The sequence below is a fragment of the Varroa jacobsoni genome, unplaced genomic scaffold (genome assembly GCF_002532875.2).
Source record: "Varroa jacobsoni isolate VJ856 unplaced genomic scaffold, vjacob_1.0 scaffold_1302, whole genome shotgun sequence".
Taxonomy (NCBI): Eukaryota; Metazoa; Arthropoda; class Arachnida; order Mesostigmata; family Varroidae; genus Varroa; species Varroa jacobsoni.
In genome coordinates, this window is record NW_019214204.1 from 102,405 (window position 1) to 119,216 (window position 16,812).

The 16,812-nt window shown below is 40.5% G+C and overlaps 1 protein-coding gene across 1 annotated transcript; it reads right to left on the reverse strand.

Moving 5' to 3' along the window:
* Positions 1 to 371: 371 nt before the first annotated feature.
* LOC111268588 (uncharacterized) lies at positions 372 to 15,565 on the reverse strand. The gene is made up of 5 exons (XM_022847659.2): positions 15,318 to 15,565; positions 2,297 to 2,601; positions 1,870 to 2,144; positions 1,129 to 1,441; positions 372 to 978 (listed from the first exon to the last, which is right to left on the reverse strand). Exons 2-5 carry the CDS (start codon positions 2,527 to 2,529, stop codon positions 798 to 800), a joined length of 1,002 nt encoding a protein of 333 aa, XP_022703394.1. The 5' UTR covers positions 2,530 to 2,601; positions 15,318 to 15,565; the 3' UTR covers positions 372 to 797.
* Positions 15,566 to 16,812: the final 1,247 nt, after the last annotated feature.

Sequence of the window (16,812 nt, forward strand, 5' to 3'; positions counted from 1 at the left end):
ATAGTATGAACTATTTAAACAGGTGTAAGTTCTTTTTCGCAATATTTGCAAGAAATGTTCCGTTTTTCCAAACTTTTATTATGAATGCATTTTCCCTATACTACAAATCATTTGGTTTAGCAAAATGAACCTAAACGATCTGAGACTTTTGACGTTTTTAGTGTTGCTAGGGCGTTGCTGTTATCATATTAGAGACTGAATCCCTCGTTTACGTGATTATTCGTGACTGCTGTATATCTGAAATTGATTGGCCGCTGTAACGTTTTCGTTTAGACGGATTAGAATCCTATGTTCGATGAAGGTGGATGCCATCATTTATTTATATACTATTGACCATCGTTGTATTTTACCTATAAAATACCAAGAGCAGGTTCGACAATTGGTTGTCTTTATTATTTTTTCAAGTTCTTAATAACCGTTATAACTATCACATAACAGCTTAATAACATTTTTTGTTCGTTTTATCATCCTTACGACAGTTTAACATAGCTTTTATTTGACTCGTGCTTGGTTGAGTGAATGCTTACATTGAAATGATCGGAAGGGTGGTGTTCTGTAACTACCAGCTAATACGCTAGTCTGCGGGCTATGCTAGGGTTCGTAATAAAGTAATGATATTTTGCGAGAGACGTGGTAACTATCATATCGGTTATCGATTAGAAACTCACGAATATATATTTAGAGATAGCAACCTGCCGTCACTTTTGCGTAAAGCCACACGAGGCAACCAATGACAAAATAAGAATTTAAAGTAGTTTTTTAAAAGTACATAAAATTGCGCCGGTATTTCCGACGAATCACCGACAGACGAATGCGCTCTTGTAGAGACAGTCAAAGTCATTCCAAAGATACTTTAAGGAAGCCATCATCTCGATGCAAATCTGTTTTCCTCGTGAGTTATTAGGTTGACCGTCGCCCCAGAGTTGCATACTTGTGGGAACCGAACGCCCGTCTATGTAAGTGGCGTCTGTGCCTCCCCTGAAAGAACAGAAATAAATTGTAAGTTGCAAGCCAGTTATAATTAGAACGGCGTCAGATTGTTTAAAGACATATATAATTTGGTACGTATAGCTAGCTTGACATGAAACGCTTCGTTTTTAGTCGTAACTTAACAAAGCCATTACTTACTCGGTGATCTTCTTGACGCCAATCCACATACGGCCGATTTGGCGTATTTTCATCGCTTCCACCAGAATATTGTGCTCCTCACGTGTTTTTGGCATCCCCAGGGACATATTTCGTCGGCGGCAATATTCCGAGGAATCTCTGAACGTCATCGGTTCAGTGGTGAGAAAGAAACGTGCGCCAATTTTTTTCGCTTTTGTTGTAGGCTCTGATGGTAGTGAAGCTAAAGAAATTGGGTCGGTTGATTGGACAGATGTGGCTTTGGATTTGGAGTTGCCAGCACTGATCAATGCGGTACCGACAACGGCAGAAATCGCTTTAGACAGCAAGTGGGATACAGGCAACGCAGTTAAAAAATGCTGGTTACACAGAGAACTGTTGGCTAAGGCAGAATGGCAAGCGATTAAAAGTATGCTTTAAGAACCTGCGCAAATAAAATATAGACAGCTAACGATGGCACAGGTTGCCGATTGACAAGGGACGGAAGTTAAGCTCAAAGATGGCCCCTGAATTAAGAAATTCAAGGAATCGTTATTTAATTTCGAAAAGAAACATACTAAGAGAAACATACTAAAGAACACATAAAACAATTTTGTACAAACATTCACGATAATGCAAAATATTATAAAGATGTAGATAAAATAGGCCATCTGGAACTATATCAATACGATGACTAATTTAGCTGAAGTCTTTGCAGAATGCATCCAAATACACCTAGCGTTAAATCTGAAATAGAGCCTGAACCTGAGTTTTCGCCGATAGCCGCTAGCCCGACCGTCGTTGTAGTTGCAGACGTTAAGGTCGTCCATGAATCTTCATTGCACCCCTTTAAACAGCGGTCATAGAGGAGACAGCCGTTATCACTCCAGAGGGTTTTGACATGAGTTATCTCTGATCCGAGATCGAAGTAGGTCATGCCGGCCGCGGGCACCAACGAAAGATGGAAACGGTCTTTGGGGTGACACAAGAACGTCGGGAAAAGCTCGCACCGTCCATGGCCATATACTAGAGACTGGCATCTAATTGAAAAGCGGTACATGTGAATGCAGGGAAATTGTTCTTCGCTAAAAACTACACAGATTATAGGCAAAAAGAGAATTAATTAGAGGTAGCCAGAACTATTGGCATTGGCTAGTCGGTCAAGCAAATTGGCATGAAAAAGTACTCTTACCCTAACCGGATACAAGCGCTAAGGCACTGTGACACGGATGGCAACTCAGCGCTCCACAGAGGAACGCAACCTTGCAGCGTACGATTGCGTCGTTTAAAGCTCGCAGCGAAACGGGTTTCAGTGCCGGCATCTCCAGTGGGCAAAACCAGCAACAGAATTAGCGCCAACTGAATAGGGCTTGTCAACGATCCTGATCGAGAAGTTACTGTCGACAACGACAGGACGCTGGCCATTGTGGGGCTCCGTTAGCACAATAAAGCGGCAGTTACATACCACACCTCGTCGGTGTGCTGCTGTTATGGAGGCTGAAATGTTACGAGCCATATGAAAATTATAGTGAATGATAACCTTTGGCACGCTGACCGCGGGCGCTATATGAACTAGCGATTCCTCTCATCCTTATGTGCAAGCTTCGCTTTGGAATATAGTGATTTCAAATTTTTCTTTAAAACAGCTCCATTTTGGAAAGCGGGATTTTTTTTGTATACGGGCATGCAACTTTGGCACAGTTCATAAGGCTATTCTAGGAAGATTCTTGTGTACATTCCCTGTCTTTCCTTGCTGTCATAGAGCTCGATATATATCCAGTAAGACCAAAGAAAGTGAATTGAAAATATTTTGTTTTAATAGGGTAATAGTGCAAATAGCTGTAGCAAATAATATGGAGAGTTTCAACAGCTGAATTCTGTACTTCCGAACATACATATGTATTGCCGGGGGCCATTGTACTTAATATTTCATACGCAGGGCAAATATGCCCAGAAAGCCACAGTAATCTGTCTATTAAATGGCTTCAAAATCGGCGTAAGTCTGAACACACATTCAATAAATTATCTTGAACTTAGCGGAAAAGCATAGAAACACCTTCTTTACCACGCCCTCATCAGCATCCTTTAACTTCAAAATCTAAGGACACAACACAGTTATGTAAAGGCTACAATCCGAATCGATATACTGTTTACCTGCACTATGAATCACGAACCCTTACGAGTACATTTACATACTACTGGTAGGAACTTTGCTCTGTTCGCATTGCAGCGAAACAATGTATAGGCAATTTTCGCTTTGCCAACCCTTTCGTGGACGTATAGGCTCGCACTATGTGCGACGTTTCTTTCGGAGGCATGACAAAAAACGAAACTTCAATTAACCAGAATCCAATACTGATTCAAACGTATGTTTACGTCGCCGCCTAGGTATGTTAGTACTACATTTATCGCTAATATGAAATGTCAGTTGCTCGTGTGTTCCGTGGGTCGGGCGTTGAGTCTAACATAGATAATGCACAATTTCGCTCAGAGTCAAAGACTGTTTATAGACCTACTGTTTTGGTGATAGATGCAATATGTGATTCCATCCATTTCAGTGCTGTACCCGATTTACAATGTAAATTCAAATCCACAGCTTGAAAACACGTGATCATATATTAATAGATATTTCAATCAGCTGTACCTTTAATATGTGTTTTACCTTATGTATCCCAGCATCAGAGCACAACTGTTTGTGGAGAAATCGTTTGGAAGTTACGAACTTTGCCACTTGCCCTTCCTTTGGTCTGCTTTGAAAAAAGTATTGAATAGATACTTCCCTTACAACTATTTTAAGTTTATTTTCTGAAAATCTATCAAGGCCTAGCAGTGAATGGTATCATTAATTCGTAAACGCAACCGTTCCTTAATTATATATATACATATATATTAAAAGTTACCTGCTAAGCATAATGGAGTTCATTTTCGAAACAAGTAGCTTCAGAGATGTCATAAGGGTTAAACCGAACTCGAATGTAAATATATCTAAGTTTTATTCTGTACTAGTTCTGAAGATGGTACCCACAAGTCACAACCCGTTTCCCCTCTCATCCTTCCGGTTCTCTGGTGCAGGACGCTCCCCCAAGTTAGGTGTTTGCTTTCTAACCATGAACGTGCTACATTGTTTCGTCTTGTTTAGTTTCTGCGCTTCCTGTCTAATATTTTTTGCACTGATATATTGCTTCGACCAGTGTCCCGAAGTGTCGCTTCCTCCCGCCGACTTTTCGAAGTAACTGCTTGTCTGTTTTCATATACAACACGTCCTCTTCATATACAAACAGCCTCAAAGGGCTGAAGTAGCCCACCGATCATCGTTAGCTTCAGCTGCGGTATGCACTACAGGCAGCGCGGTATGTTCAATTATGCTCGTAGATCAGCAAGCCACCAGTGGTTTCGCTCACATCGTTTCGAGCTTAGTACCTTCGGTTAGCTCTAGACACCTGTCTTATCATAAGATACTTTCTCGAAAGTGTGCGTAAGTCAACCGTTGACCCCCGTTGTTTAACTCTTTATTATCTTTACGTTATTCTCCAATACATCTATTTGACCATCTCAGTTTTTTGTGCGACCTGTCAATAAAATGAACGTGTTCCGTGATGTTTATGGCTGCGATTCTTATACATTTTTGTACGCACTGCTGCTATGGGAGTCCCGTTTCACGTCTGTTACTTTTTTTTACCGTACATCAAATGTTCTATGTTATGCAGCTTATTGACGTTAACTGAGGTAGGCGTCGCGAACTCACGCTTACCGTAAGACATAGCGTTCACCTAACTTCGAACTCTCGCTTTAATATTTTCTAGTTTGAACGAAACGATGACGCCAATAATAATGAAGCGATTAACAAAAATTCAAGAACATATTATCTCAGATAATATGTGCGTATGAATCGATTAGACGATAGCCGATAGAAAATATATAGTTTGATGGTAAGTGCAGAGGTAAGAGGTAAGAGCAAAAATTATTTCATTGTTATATATATACAGAGGCAATAACTGGACGTCGGATACGGTTCGACCTTTCGAACACTTCAGCTCGATACCTAATTTTTTCTTTTTACCATTTAAACCCGCCTACGCAAATAAAGCTGCTGAATAAAAAAGAACGGAACAGCCGATCGTTGAGACTTGAAATGGCTCGGTTAACGGTTTTATAGCTGTTACAGCCTTTGTATCGCTTGTACATGAATCGCGCGTGAACTGTACGCGAGCAAATCATACGTTGGTACTGCGTGCTATCTTTCCGTTGGTACGTTTCCGAGAACGCTTAAGTATCACATAGGACTCTCCGAGTTAGCGTCATTTTCTACAAGCTTATACTTGTTTACATTTAGCGTCGTGATGTTTACACATCTTAGTCGGACTCTTATTAGAATGGCTGCAATTGATGAACATAATGAAGTAGGTCACCCTTTTGTTATTTTGTCGTCTTCATGGCCTATTTCAGCTTCGGGCTGAACATTAAACGAAAGTGGTCGCTGAACTTGCGGAGCGTTCAGGAGGCCAAATTGCGTATTATCGTCCTGAGCGAATGTTCCTGCATATCTAAACTGGTTGAAGATTTTGTCCAAGCGGCGTTCAAGAAAAAGTCTTTAGTCAGCTTAAGAAGAAGATGATTTGTGGCCATTTTGAATAAACCTCAACGATAATCGGAGAGTATTTCCAGCTCAACGTCGCCTAATTGATGCGCCCTCGAGAACTCAAATTTGTCGATTTTTTGCTAGCAGGAAAGTTATGTTTAATATGGTTTTCCGCCGCGGCAGTATGTTTCTCGATCTTTTCAATACATGCCGGCTATTTCATCTGTTTCATTCGAATAATTACAGAATATCTAATGTTAAATGTCTTAAAATACTTGGAACAGCTCAAGAAGTGGTGGAATATTTGTCCTATCTCCTGCCACCCTAGAAAGCGCATCACGTCGATTTTAAAATTGTCAGAATGTCCGGCCCCAAGACTTGTTCTGGTCACCATTCCAATAGTTTAAACTTTCTGATCTCTCTCAACTGGTCAATGATCAAGCATGAATGTATTTCGGTTGCGGCTACATTTAGAGCCCTGGCGAAAACGTCTTCCGAGTTTTTTACTGCTTACCTTCTCGCTTATAGAATAAACGAAGAGCCTATTAATCTTAGCGAAGAGGGTCAATGCCAAGCGATTGCCTCTCGTTGTAAATGGCAAGCAATGATAAGTGTCTGCATACGCCTGATGGTCAGAGAGGAATGTATTCTGAAAAAGTACTAAAGGTAGAAGCCGATGATTCCCGATAGCGAGTGAGTTTTCAAGACACTGTTTAGATATCGTACTTATTTGTTTTTTTGGATAACTCATGGACGGCGGATGTTTCATTGGATAATTAAACAGTCTGAAAAATGCATTTTTTCAAGAAATCTACGTTTTAGAAGTACGAGTACGCGGCGCTTTTCACCTTCCAAACTTCAACAGTAACGATGATGTCATCAAGGTATAAGCGATCAGTGTGCCACTCACCTGCCAAAAGGTTTCCTTTACTCCAAAGCATGAACGTTCTAACTAGTGGAATCCTGTGTATGTATCGATAGCTTAAATGTTCGTTCAAATCTTTGTCTATTATCATCTGGAAATAGGTTTTACTTAAATCGACTGAATTTAAAACGAAAACGCTCCGCCAATTTGTGAGGATGCCACCCTGTGACGGATAATAACCGGCTTTTCGGATATTTTTCCAGCCCGTACTAAGGTGGCGTATAGATTTAGTCTGACAGGTTTTTATGTTGGTTTTGCGGTAAACAACCTCTGAAACTTACTTCCTAGCCGTTTCTACCGACAGCTCAGGGCTGCAGGCGCAAGCTACTAGCCGAGACTTCTGAAGCTTAATTGAAAACCTGCTACAATGTTTTAGTTATAGTTCAAAGCCAATTGGAGCATAATATACCGATGTGTTTTAGTACATGTTCGCCTTATTGGAGAATTTTGATCGCGGTGATTTACGCGTTTTCATGGGAAGCCAGAGGCTGTTGTTGTTACTGGGTTTCTTAGTCCTGCGTGTCATATTGTGGTCAATCACGTAGCGCTCATTTCTATCCTCTTACATTTAAAGTGATAAACTACACTCAATACATATTTGATTCCTAACAGCGTTCTGGTTGCGGCCGTTACATTACACAGTGAACGTCGTAGCGTTAGTTTTCAATCGTTTCAGGCTTGAAGTTTAACGTCAGATCGTAGCTGGTCCTTGTATTCATCCAATGCAACGTTTCTGGATTTTACTATGAAGTGCATTATATTATGAGTGCTAAATGTATTTTGAACTATCATTAAGGGAATTTGCCTTTTTGTGCGCCTGCTGTTTCGGTGTGCCGGTCGACGGCCTACACTTGTCAGCTAACGACCCGTGACCAAACCTTACTCTTATCCTCGCGCCTTAAAATCAACACAGTTCTTGAAAAGAATGCATACGTTCGCCTTACCATTGTTGGTTTTACTGAATTTGCTATCATTAACCGCACCGTCTCGTGGCTGCATACAGGTCTGCTAATCTTGCGAGTCGTATGGGGAACTTCCAATGCATTCCTTACTTGATAGTGAGGTTCTTTCAGTATCGTCGAGTCCTTCGAGATGTCGCAATCTAATTTGGCGGATATCACCTTACTTCAGGTTACATAGCACGAAAATCATTACCATTGATTATTTTTTATCTTGTTTATTTCGTGTTTACCAACAAATTAAATTATTTGTGTGATCGTCAGCCGTTACTATTGCTTTTCGCTTAAAGGCGCTGGTGAAGCCGCATAAATACATTACTTGTGTACCCGAAAAATCTCGTAAGGATCTTGCAAATTTGTTCAGGCGAAAAATTTTTCAGCATGTTTTTGAAGAAGAACCTATGTCTGAAGCTATGATACGTGCTCGATCTTTATCGAATCGCCCCATATGAAAACAATAACGTCAATATGAGCTCTTGAAGGTTAATCAGCGAGCATCGATATCAGATTGTATTAGAACTGAAGCTGTTCTTGTTTCCCAACTATTGGATACTCGGCTCGCTCTTGGTGACTTTAGGCACCTTTGAGCGCATGCACGAATTATGTCGACATGACGACGCTTACATAGACCTTGTGAAGGCGCCAGAATAATATATGGGTTGCCATGACTAACGAAAATGGGTCAGCTGCACTAAGCGAATGAGGTTTGATGTCCCCACGAAGTCACTCGAAAAACGATTTTTTGGTAGAAATCAGTTTATACAATTAAAGGCAGCAATGACAAGATTCTCCAAAACTATACAACATTATTCAAAAAAAAAAGGAAGTTATTCATAGAAAATGACTGAAACGCAAGTTAGTATTGATGATACTAACGATAACTTTGGAAGTTGGTAATTGATAGTAAAAAAAATCCAATTATGTTCATATTATTGGACTTCCAATAGCTTAACGGACATTACAGGACACAATTTCAAGGTGATCGTTTCGACCCATATCTGAGGTACGGAGTTAGGACTTGTGCGTACAGCGGGCAGGATCAGCAATATGACGCGAACTAAAAGCATGCAGCAAATCCAAGTAAGGAATTGAATACAAGTGAAGCATCGAAATGTTATTGGATTATTGTCATTCTAACCTCATTTAGCTGTTTAGGAGGGTCCGAAAAAACATAACAGAATGTTATGTAGCCTTAGGAAATTCTTCATTTGAGGAATCAGGCGTACACTTTTGCTACAGTCACGCGGTTGATGCAAAATAGCGTCGCCACAGCCGCTTGTATTACTCGATACTTGTATGCACAATCAGGGAAGAGCTAGCAGAAGTGTGCCAAGAAAATTAATATGAATCGTCCACTAAAAGATGAATTCGTATATACCTATACCGTTCTGGATATTAGACTGCATTCAGCAGGTAAGATATCTTAGACGAATCACCGTAAACTGGCGACAAATCTTCCTAAGTGGGGGGTAAAAAGGCTGTTTCCACTGGTGGCCGGCTTACGCTGTCGACCTTTACTAGATGGTCGGTCCCCAGTACCCGCACAATAAGACACAAATTGCAGTGAACGTATGACCGTGTGTGACTGCTTAATGGATTCTACATAGATATCTAGAAGGTCGCCCGTGTTGTTAGACAATGGAGCCCCACGTTATTACTTTGACAGTTATGACGCGATAGAACGTTACGTGACTTTAATACCACCGCGATTTAGCAGCAACCGCGTAGACCCGGCCACCCGGGTCATCAAATATTACTTACGCATCTTTACGGACTTATTAGGCCTATCGTGTACATTCATAATTATAGGGTAGATTTTTCTATTAGGTTCGCCCATCTGGTCAAGTCTCGTCCAGCCAGGAAATAATGAAGGGAAAATGATAATGGGGGGACTAAACGAGGCTGTTATATTGCAGTCGCCTTCAACTGTTAGATGGATTCGTTGTAGCTAAAGTGGAAGCTGAAGAAGAGAATGAATCAATTTGCAGGGTTGATTAAACAATGGTGTACCTTAATTGCAAGATGATTGTTATTCTGTTTATAGCTATTGTTGTAGATGTTATAGCTACTATAAAACTATGGGAAAGGCAATCAAAAGTATGGACTTATATAAGTAACGGCAACCAAGCTGAATATGTTGTTCCTACTGTAGTTTGACTATGCGGGGTCGTCCTCGTCTATTCGGCTAGGTGTAGAAACAATTGTCTCCATGTGACGTCAGTAAACGTACCGACACACAGAAACGAGGCGCTCCGATACAAGGATCGAGGGTGAGCAATATCAGGCGTCACGTCGACACTTGTCTGACGATGGACAGCCCGAAGGGTGGATCGTGACGGACACAGGTGAACTGAGTAGTCACCCATTATCCGCCTGCGGTCACTGGCAGGAGCTGACGTCTGTTGTTAGCGTTGCTAGCATAAGGAAATTAGCACCTTCAGCAGAGCGAAAATAATAGACTGAACGCTGACTAAGAGCGGGTAAATGTTCCGATTGCTTTATTTTTCTGCTACTCGTTGCCCAATAGCAATACGGCAAATAGCACTGTTAATTTATTTCAAAATTAGAATTTTCCAAGGAGACGAAGTATCGGAAACATACAAGAACTCAATGAATGATCTCGCCGTTCTACTCAACAACAGGCAGAGTTGTTAGATAAATTTTCACGAGTTATTTTAAGATTTATATTTGTTTTTCTATTTTTGCTTTATTTCGAGGTAGCATGATACGGTCGACAATAGAGTGATTAATAACATCATTAGAACACATCGCTGATCGTAAAACTATAACTTTCGTGTATATATATATATATATATATATATATATATATATATATCACACAACAAACATCACTATGATATCTGCAATCATGAGACAGGATCGTTTCTCATTGCCTTGCAGTTTCCTTCTGAATGAACTGTTCAAAAGCTTTATACAGATAGGTATATGTATTTACTTTCCAAGCTAGTATGTACATGAAACGTGCACTTCACGCAGACCCATTGGCCCGCTTAATTTATCAGACTAATCGCAGCTTTGTCCTTGAGAATTGCAAAGTGCCATCTGTGCATAATATTAACCTAGTTAAATCAAGGCCACCTAGCAACTCTGCAGGACCCCCTGATGCTATCAGTTAGCATTGGTAGAATCACCGTGGACCTGGCCGGTGTGTCAATCTACAGATTATCAGTATTCAAAGCTACACGTTTCCAAACCGCAGTTTCGCTATGCCACTTATTTGCAACGTGGCTTGTTCAGCGCTCGGTTTATGATGCAGCTGCCGATTATCAACGGCCCTATAAATGGAAAAGTCATTATTCAATACATGCATTAATATGACATTGGCTTCGACGCATGGACGCCTCAGAGGTTCTCAAAGCTAATTCAACAAATTCGAATTACAGGGACAACGTTCACTAGTAATATGTGGCCTAATTAGATGACAGTCCTAACGAGATGCCTGATAGGACAGTTCGCGTACGCGTCCGTTTGGTTGAAGGATGCTGTATTTATTTTTTTCGCTGAATCGTCATGGGTGCGGGCAAGGCAGACGCCAAAAATTTCCACATATTAAGTTCCTTGCTCATAGGTTACCCATAACTTTAACGAAGTGCCAGAACGTAGGACTGTGAGGCTTCTATCGGGCCACTAAGGCAAGCAAATCATTTTCAACACAATAACATAATCTTACTGCCTATTAGGCTGGTATAAATCATTAGTTTTTAGCCTGTCATAAATCCAGCCAGCCTGTTATTTATAATGATTTCATCTGACAATAAACGGGCCTGGCGTCCACCATTCAGTCGAAAAAGCTGTTTACTACTGTCGTTACAAACGTGTAATATAGGTCAATTTCTCGATTATCAGCTTGTTTTCCTTTAAAATATATTGCCAAGCTTAATTTCGACAGGGCAAGAGTTTGAGAGGCTTAATTTCATATCATGTTGTCCATAAAATCGAATTTTTTCATTCGATTCATTACCGGAGACGAGGCTAATTTTCTACTGGATGCTATAATCAGTCCAACTGAAGCTAAGACAGTACCGGAGGTCGAACCGGAAACATTTGTTTCTGAGAAACATAACCATAAAACATTTTCCATTTTGTCTCCAATGAACCCAGTTTGTCTTCTATGTCTTCTATGTCTAATCTAATGTCTTCTATAAACCCAGTTTTTGTCAAAGTACCCTTTAGAGCCGAACTCTCGTTTAATGTGTATAGGTGAACGCCGTTCAAAGGCAGAAATGACTGTGCCCCAAGACCCTTTCTGGCCCAAATTAAATTTAAGTGTGCTATATGAAATAATGGTAAATATGAATTATTTGCAGAATATAGAACACTATTTACGAAATAATTTGGCGTTCTATGTATATTGTTTGCTTTATTCGATTCCTTCGAGTTCTATTTTTATCATTAAAACTTAAACACCCACTTCGTGGACTCCTCTAAAAGACACCTCACATATTCAACGCTTACGCAATCTTGCCATTTCGACCAGCTTGATTATTAAACTTAAACCATAGTCATGTTGATCTTACTTACTACGGAATTTAATTACGTGGACGACAATTCAAGCGTAGGACAGTTTTACTACGAGGCACAACTTGTTTGCGTTAGGTAAGTTAATGCTATTCTATTCGATTGGTCACTACATGAAAGCCTCACAACTTTTCCTGTTAATAGTTGCTTACAGTCAACTTGAGTTTGTCCGTATACAGAAACGAATATGCTGGATAGCGTTAGCGAAGCTTATTGCAGATGGCTTTGCAGGGGCTCAAGTTCTAGTTCTCTTACTTACAGCTTTTGTTAGCCCATATATGCATAAGGGGAAAATTTGTAGCTACTAGATAATCTGCAAGGTTATAAATCTTGGTAAGTACCTAAATTTTCTGCGAGCCATTGCCAACGGTGCGGGCCGTGTCACGGACGAGAACGTATCTTAATGCGTAGGCATCAATGTAAAACAGGGCTTGCCTTCAATGAAAAAATAAGTGCTCAATAAGTGTGCCGCTAATTATAACTGATCATATACATTAAGTTGAAGCTAAATAGCGGAAGAACCGCCTGATTTGGCGACACGCCTTGGCTTTGTCGGAGAACGATAAGTCAAATAGCGAAAGTTAGTTCTGACGTATTCATATAAAAATATAGTCAACTAGCGACCTAGAATAAATATAGTATCGACAGGCATATTTTGCAAGGAACTCCCCACACTATTCTGCCTCAGATTTTTCGACATTACTGCTTGGGTCAACGTTTCAAGCTGGTTTTCTCTCTATATTTAGACGATTTTGATCGTATGGAGGTTTGAGCTCTAACTATTCGATGAAATATCTTTTTTCTCATATAACTGCCATTGGGCAATTAAACGTAAGCCAATTGTATACAAATAGATGCTATATGGTGTTGATTTTAACTACTATGATCGTTGGTCCTGCATCCGTGTGGACATACGGCGAGAGTAGACGTCTAATTTCGAAATTAAACACAAATCTGCGTGATCGAATTTGGAGCAGTGACTTTGACTCGTGTTCATCCAAACGTCTCAATTGTTCAAGCTACCGCATTTCAAGTTTGCAATCAAAGTCCGCTTAGGTATCCCATTACCCGAAGCAAATGTTAATAATGACCAGCGTCACCCACTAATATTAGGAACATTTTGAATAAAAAGTCAGGCCACGTTTGATTGCACGTGGCGCGTATATGTTGATGACGTAAAATAGAAATTTACCAAATAAACATTATTAGGAGCGTCGCATCTTTATGCAGCCTTGTCGTTAATATTATTATTACTGTGTCCGACGCAGTAGGGCGTCGTAATAGCGTTATCGCTATGAACAGCAAAAGTATTTAGCGCATGTTCAAGTGCCGCAGGCGGGGTGAGCCCATAGTTCCTGGCCATACATGGGTCCACAGTCTACTTCTGTCGCGCAGAACAAAATTCGATGTTAAACATTCGGACATAAGAATGAGCGAGCTAACTGCTGCCTGGCCAGCCAAAAAAAAGCCTATTACTTTCGCGTGCGGGCATAGTGATGAAGCCCACAGCCGGGTGAATATACGATGGCACAATGATAAGACGTGACCGGCTGTATAGAGACTGAGCAAATAGCTCTATCTGTCTGTGGTTTGGCCACGTGTACGTAGTTTAGGACCAATGTAGCACATAGGAAAGAACACTGCCAATCTGCATGACTAAACGATTTTTGGGCTTGTTTGAACGCTTTTAGACCATGGGTTAGCCACGAGACGAACCAACGGAGCTTCACGCACGCCATCTGTTGGCAAGCAAAAACACTTCAACATAATAACAGCAGCTGTATTTACGCGCAGGCAATCCATCTACCTCCTCATCGTCGCAATTCACATCGAGATGGCGAACAGCTCCGCATGTGTCGATTGTAAAGATCACCGGCCATAGAAGCAAAGTTATTTAAACATTCGCCCGTACGATATGATATTGGTTACTATTGATATTTTTATTGCGCGTTCGATAATATAAATTTGAGTACGTCTCTCGTATTATCCTGAGTGAAGTCCGCCTACATATGAGCAAGTTAGCAAGCAGACGCAGATCAAGCGATGACCAAGTAAAGGTTCTAGTTTAGGTTGTTGTTATGAAGTAAGTGACTGTCCGTTAGTTTAAGGCCGATATATTCGAGCCCAACGACTATACGTATAGCAAAAGCGTGAGCGTTACAGTCTGCACCGTCGCTCGAATTATTTTTGTGATTTATTTTGTTACTGCGATTTAAATGCTTTCCTATTTTACTATGAAGGTTTAGAACGACTGGCTGTTTTTTTATTTCGTGCCGACTGGTTATGTTACGTTTTTGACGAATGACAGCGGAGAAATACACTGTTCGTGTAATCACTAAGAGCGTCTTTATTTTACGCGTTTCACGACAGCACCTTTTTTGCCTCTGCTCAAGCTCAGTGAGCTTCAAATGGCAAATTCATTAAAGCCACTTTGACTTTATGAACGAATGTTGTATTTGATTTAGAAGCACGTGAAGATCGATCTATTTATGTTATTTCAACTAAAATATCTGCTTTGGTCTAAATAATATAAATTAAAGTATCAACTGGAAAAAACTAATCAAGATATTCGTTATTAAACAGAGAGAAATAGAATACTTTAAAGAGTCTTCAATGGAAGTTTGATAATTTACTGAGTGAATGCTCCATTTGATGGCGGTGCTAGTAATTTATTTGGGCAGTTTTCTTATCTGTGTTACTATAGACAATTATTAATTATGTATTGTAGTAGACCCCTAGTGAGAAAATGATTGGCATAGGTCCCAGTAACAGGCTAGTGCAGAGAACAAGAATCAACTATACGGTTCCATATATAGCAGCAGTAAGAATATTTTACAGCTTATTAGTAGCTTATAATTAATTACCTGATTAAAAAACACAAATTCAGCTTCAGCGATTAAAAATATCCCCCGCTGGGAGAGGGATACGGACCCGTTCCATTGAAGTTTGTTTAGTTGAAGGTGGAAGGCAATGCGTTTAAATGTATGCTACTATCTTAAGTGCTTTTTTAACAATCTTCCCGAATCTTTGATGAACCACTGATCGAACAAACAGGCTGATATAATCCTTCCCTAACAATACAATGTTATAGTATATGGCTATATAATCCCTCTTTAAAGGTTTCTCCTTCTCTCATTTAAGCACTTGCTTATTTTGTCAATGGTGAGCTTTCGTAAAGCTTAAATCCAGCTTCTTCCATAATGCTACTTACCTTTACCACTGTTTCAACTTCTTGACACGGCCAAACGTGGTTACATCACAATAAGTGATTACGATTTAAGCTTAATCGACGGTTACTAGTTATGGACGCTATAGCCGAATGCTGGTTTTAGTGTTCATACCGTTTGTCACCGACCGCATATCACGAGGAATAAGTAACAAAATTCTAACTTGATTTCCGTAGATAACAAACATCCTAGCCGAATGAAGCAGAACAACTGGAGAGTGATTTGCCCTTGATATTTTGTATATAAGAGTTGAGCTAAATTTTGGAAAAAGCTCAAAAACCCTCTCCTTTGTGGCATCTGACATTGTCAAGACTGTGTCGCTGTTTGAGGGAGAGGTATGCATCGAAGCGCGTCCGAGCATGCTATGTAAAGCACGTTTCCTAGGAATAACGGACGCAATTTAGAAACTAGCTGCCTGACGTGCTTCATGAAGCAAGCTGATAAAGTCGTTTCGGATCACACAAAATTGCCTCTTTTTCGAGCCCTATCATTTCGTAGGCCCTCCTTCGCAAAATGCAATCGTGCTCTACGTGCTCAAATATTTTGCACGTACAGCTTACATTGCGCGCCAACTTCATCGTTGTCGCAACAGAAGTGATCAGGATGACCACTGCGGTGCATAGGTGGCTCATTATGTTTACATTCGGGTCAGCTTGCTTACGGTTAAGGACAAAGCTATCTATTATATCAATTCATTCGGACGACTGAAACGCCGTACTTGTGCAAAACCCTAATTTAAGATGGACATGGCCGCTTGCTTTAAAGCTGTTATGAGTTAGTGCGACTACAATGGAATATATAGAGGTAAATGTAGCTAGCTTTTGATGCGAGCCAACCAATATCCACTCACAGTGGATATTATTTTAGATGGAACAATGCAGTGGTAAGCGAATGGGCTATCAACACATTAGTAATGCCGCTGGTTTGAAAGAGATACTGTTGTCCATTGCGGTGCGCTACGGCCCTGTCACTCTTTGTTTGCCCCTTTTGCCTACTTAAGGATTTGCCCGCCGCCAAGGTGTAGAATTTTATAGAAACTCCGAGAAAAATAGGTGTCTTGTGGCAAACAAGATACGTTCAAGTGCAGCAGTATCCTGTTATGTGAAACGTGTCCAGTTTCAATTAATAGTTTTCTGCAGGCGTTTGCGGCCTGATCTGCAAGAATTCGATAAAAGATGACGTGCTAATTTCTATTGAACTAAACGCTAGCCTATATTAACGAGATTAGTTTCTTTCCATTATACGCTTCAGGCATACCGTAGTGGTAACGTGTTCGGTCGCTAAGCTTACCTAGACGTAACGTGGTCTAGGTTTGAAAGTCAGCGGGGATACGCTCGGTTCTATATTGGAGGCCATCCGTGCTAAGTAATGCTTAACGGCAGACCAGCATGTAAGACTCGGAAGCACATTCGAAATATTTTATCCAATTTTCGAAGATGTTTAGCTAGATGTCTCGGGCCTATTTTGAAATGATTCCAT

Coding starts and splice junctions, on each gene's coding strand:
- LOC111268588 (XM_022847659.2), bottom strand. CDS start 2,529: ATGGCCAGCGTCCTGTCGTTGTCGACAGTAACTTCTCGATCAGGATCG. Junction 2,145..2,296: donor AGCGCTTGTATCCGGTTAGG/GTAAGAGTACTT, acceptor CTTTTCAATTAG/ATGCCAGTCTCTAGTATATG. Junction 1,442..1,869: donor GGCTATCGGCGAAAACTCAG/GTTCAGGCTCTA, acceptor TGCTGTCTAAAG/CGATTTCTGCCGTTGTCGGT.